The sequence below is a fragment of the Lucilia cuprina genome, chromosome 5 (genome assembly GCF_022045245.1).
Source record: "Lucilia cuprina isolate Lc7/37 chromosome 5, ASM2204524v1, whole genome shotgun sequence".
Lineage (NCBI taxonomy): Eukaryota > Metazoa > Arthropoda > Insecta > Diptera > Calliphoridae > Lucilia > Lucilia cuprina.
In genome coordinates, this window is record NC_060953.1 from 33,875,585 (window position 1) to 33,880,335 (window position 4,751).

Below are 4,751 nucleotides of genomic sequence, written 5' to 3' on the forward strand. Positions count from 1 at the left end.
AGATATTATCAGAATTTTAGACGATAGTTTCTTTTAGGAAATGAACTTTGTGTTCGAGATATGTCAAAAAATAGGATAAAAATGTAGGATTATGGGGAATTTACTTACAGCTTTACTTAAATAGAATCTCCGGAAGAACACATTGGCCATAAAGCGATTAGTTTTTATTATAAAAAATAAAAATTTTCATTATAACAAATCTTTGTTTTAAAAACATCTTAAAACTAGAAAAACAATAAAATTGTAAAATACATACATACACACATACATTTATCAAAATTGTGACAATTTTTGTTTTAATGGAATATTAAGTTTTTTTTGCCCGAGTAGAATTTTCCAATTCTTCAGCTTTTCTACAATTTACTTTCCTTATCCGCCTGAGCCTGCTCTTTGGCGGCTTTAGCCTGCTTTGCTCTAGCTGCCGGACCAAAACGATTTATAAAATCAACAATTGGATCAATAATAGATTCCGGATTGTTCATGTGCAAATGATGGGTTCCATCACTTTCTACATATTCAAAATTTGGTTTTGTCTTCAGCACATCCAAAACTTCATCATAATACTTTTTATCCTCAAAATAAGAAGAGTTGCGGGCTTTAATAAACATATAAGGACATGTTATACGCTTTGCCATTTCCACACACAATTCCTGAGAGCCAACAGCATAATTGTAAAATTTCAAACGTCTATCACGGGTAAAGAAATACTTATCGGGATATTTTTCCGATTTTTGAATATTACGCGCCAACATGTGTTTACAAAGATCTTTCTGAACCGAATGGAATGTACCCACATAAATACGTTCAATCAGTTCATCGTATGTATAACTGGGTGGTTCACTTTTATTGCGATTACGTTCATCCTCCCTTAGAAATTCATCCATACGTGTCTCCATGGTACGTATAACACTAGGAAAGGGACGTTGATGTGGTTTTAAGGCATCTATACCAATGAACATGTCAACTTTTTCGGGGAAAACAGCTGCAAATACAAATCCAATTATCGATGACATAGAATGTGCAATCAGTGACAACTTTTCCCATTTGTATTGTTTCATAATCACACGTATCACATATAGATTATCTATGGTATTGTAGTAGCAACCATCTGGTAGTCGCGAAGACAAACCATGACCTGGCAAATCAACCGATAGGAATGCTACATCTGGCGGTAGTAATGGTACTAGCAAATCAAATGTACCCGCATTATCTTGCCAACCATGTAGACCCAAAATGGGTTGTACATTTTGTGGACCATACCATTTGCCAGCCAAATGACCCCAAGGAACAGGTATAGATACTTCAGAAAACTAAATATAAAAACAAAATATGAAATAATTTAACTGATTTATTTTAAATGTAAATTTATTTATATTTTACCTCCCTCGTTGGTGGTTCACCAGTTAAATCTCCGGCATGTCGATATCTCTTAATGGCCGATGTTCCATCTGCATTTGTAACACTATTTGGTTCCATACTACTTACTGAATAAAAAGAGAATAAAATCGTTTTAAGTGTTAAAAATAACTGTTTGTTTAAATATTCAGCAACTTAAATTATCAACATTTTTTTAGCGACAGATTACGTATAATCGTTTTAAAACAACAACAACAAAACTAAGTACTTTAAAATTATAGATAAATGTTTAATAATCTATAAATATGTGTTAAATATATAAAAGGGGAAATTTTACAGTGGTTTAGAGAGAAATCCTTTTAAACATAAATTTAGTTTAAATAAAAAATAATTACATTCAGTTCATTAACAAGTAAGAAGTTATAGTCGGGCGAGGCGGACCATATAATACCCTACACCTGTATAAGAAAAAAATATGATTTAGTTTTCATAATGAAGCTTTTAAGTTGAATTGTACCTTGCCTCAGATATACTTAAGCCATTTATTGTTTAATAGAACTGTGGATATTTAAGTAAAATTTTGAGAGGGCTTTTTATAGGGGCTAGGGTCAATTGACTCCCTATAATTATAATGTTCATTAGGGTCATCAAGGTTAGTATAGAACTTGGTTTTGCAGCTTTTTGTCGAGATACGAGTATACTAATCATAATTATGAACTTAAAAGCCCTATTTGGCGAATTCAGTTGTATGGGGCCTAGGGTAAATAATGAACCGATGTTAACTATTTTTAATAGACTTCGTCTACGGTATAATAAAAGTTCATGTGCCAATTTTTATTGAATTATCTCCAAAATTGCGACCTGTATTAAGCGTTGGAAATGAGTTGGTGTTAATTGTATATGGTACGGGATCAATGTTCGGCGGGCCTTGCTCCACCCGTCTACCTAATGAATGTGTCGTGTTTTTTTTATGAATGTGTCGTATAAATGAGATGTGTGCTGGGTTGAATGATGATGGATGAAAGGTATCATATACATTTGATACCATTGAATTTTCCTTCCTTGTCCAGATATGTTCAGGGTTTACTCTGTTCATATCAGAATAACCACAGTGTGTCCCTGTGAGTAAGAACAATGTCTACGGCTTATTGATGATCGTACTTCGGTCTACCGGTTACGTCTCTAGGTGCTGTTGCCGAATCAACAGAGACCATCCAATAGTCAAAAGATTAGATAGCTCGAGTACTCCAGCAAAGTACTTGTGCATACCGGTCAGAACCAATGTACAAAAATTGCCACCGGCGTTCTTCATTGAAGAACAAAGGGGCGAAGGTAGACATTTCATTTTTATTAACATTTCAGTAAATGTTAATAAATGTAGTAAAAAAATCACAACTGTGTGTCAATATCTTGCCTATCAGCCACCAATTGCTCCCTGAAGGGTCATCTGCCGTATGCGCTACCAATACCATAACACTTCAGCTGCTCTTAAAAACTCGCGGGATTTGAATATTTCTCAAATACTATTTTAATTATTTTGAAGTATGCCTCTAATGAGTCTAATATGATAAAAAATATTATTTGATACTGTTTAGTTCCACCACAATTTCCTAAGATTTAAAGAAATCAATACAAAATATTTGCAAATTTAATGAGACATAGATCTATGTATCTGTATTTATTTATATTTTATCTCGTAGAGGTTTTATAAAACAAAGTACACGTAGCGCTTATGATGACAATCAGAAAAGGTATGTGTTAATATACAAAACGTAATTTGGAGGCAAACAATATATAGGTTCTTTTAAGGGTTTACTTTTTTGTTTTTGTTGTTGTTGTAACAGCTCGACTGTGGCCGATAGTTCTTTCCTGGGGAAAAACTTTCGGTTGATACAGCTGTCGCTGGGTTGACAATCTTTGGCCGAGTATGACTCGGGTCGTTCTGGAGCGAAGATCCAATTGTCGTGGGAATGTATTGTTTGTTATTGTTGTTGTTGCTGGTGTTGACAGCCCTTGGCCGAATAATTCGTGTCATTCCGGTACGTAGAACCGGCTGTCGGGGAATGGGGTTTACTCCTTATACCTACTCTTCCGACAAAGTTGAAAATAAAGCGGAGCTTAATAAGATTCTATCGTTGCAAAAAATAGTATTTGCATACGTTATCAAAAAGTTTAAAACAAAAATTGAACTTAAACAGGTACAATATTTGTTTCTTTTATTTATGCCTCAAGTTGTGTGCCTCCCTCGGTTAAGTAGTTAATGTTGTAATTATCTATTTCTATGACTTATTTACTAATTCCTTAAGAGTACCTAGACATATTTTTTGCAGTTAGTTAGCTCAGGATATGTTAAACACATCTCCATTTCTCCAATTTCTGTATATGAGGAACATTCTGCTCCTGGGATGTAACAAATATGATCTTTAAAAATTTTATATTGAGCACCTTCATAGACTTTGCCTTAGCTCATCTAATAGTCTGAAAATGTATCTTAGATCGAACAAAACTTAAATTTTTGTTAGAAAGATCAGTACCTTATTTGTTGTCCATACAAAAGAGTCCACCCTAATGTATATATGTACATATTCCAGAAAACACAATGCTTATTAAATATCTGCACACAAACCATTAGAATGATTAAAAAAGATAATAGGTTTGTAAAAGCAAACTGGCAAAAAAGTTTTGTTTATATTTTGTTCACATTATTCTTGTCTACTTTATTGGACTTTGAAACATTCTACTAATGTTTTAATATTTCATGAAGGGTTAACTATAAAATGACCTTTGAATTTTTATTCATCATTTTAATAAATAATTATTTGTTAAAGTCTGCTAATTATGTACTTACAAGTTATTTTATTTTCTGGAATTTTTAAAGATGTCATAGCTATGAGGAAATTTAAGTTATTATTGTTTATCTGCTGCTGATTGTCTTAAGCTAAAATATTGATTTTTCTTCACCAGTTTCCCTATTGACTTGCACTTATTGTTTTATTAAATACTAATGATCATATTAAGAGTAGTCTGGCTAATTACAATTGAATTTGATAACATTTTATTATTGTTTTTTTATTATTATATCTGACTCAAATTCTTACGAGACGTTTTTGACATTTGCTTTAAAATTATTTTCTTCGCATGTGAGTTGCCAACTATTTTTAAAATTTCCGTTAAATTAACCTTAGAACTGGCAATAAATTTTTTAAATTTAACAATTATAGTTTTTTTATATAGTATAATTTTAATCATGATTTTTTAAACATTCATGTCATAAAATATCTAATAGAGGCATTTTAAAATTACATTTTAATAAACAATATGGTTCATATATACATATAGCATTTAATTTAAATTTTTTATAACCATTAACCGTTAGACAGAAAAATCCAACAAAT

General features: G+C 31.9%; 1 protein-coding gene across 2 annotated transcripts; it reads right to left on the reverse strand.

The window, feature by feature from the left end:
• Positions 1-182: 182 nt before the first annotated feature.
• On the reverse strand, positions 183-4,433 carry LOC111687886 (probable serine hydrolase). 2 transcript variants are annotated; one of them, XM_023450366.2, is made up of 4 exons: positions 4,318-4,424; positions 4,205-4,243; positions 1,381-1,484; positions 183-1,310 (listed from the first exon to the last, which is right to left on the reverse strand). In XM_023450366.2, the coding sequence occupies exons 2-4, from the start codon at positions 4,239-4,241 to the stop codon at positions 354-356; spliced, it is 1,098 nt and encodes a 365-aa protein (XP_023306134.2). In that variant the 5' UTR covers positions 4,242-4,243; positions 4,318-4,424; the 3' UTR covers positions 183-353. The 2 variants fall into 2 exon arrangements, with proteins under 2 accessions (XP_023306134.2, XP_023306133.2); XM_023450365.2 differs by having other exon boundaries at positions 185-1,310; positions 4,205-4,433.
• Between the last annotated feature and the right edge of the window lie 318 nt (positions 4,434-4,751).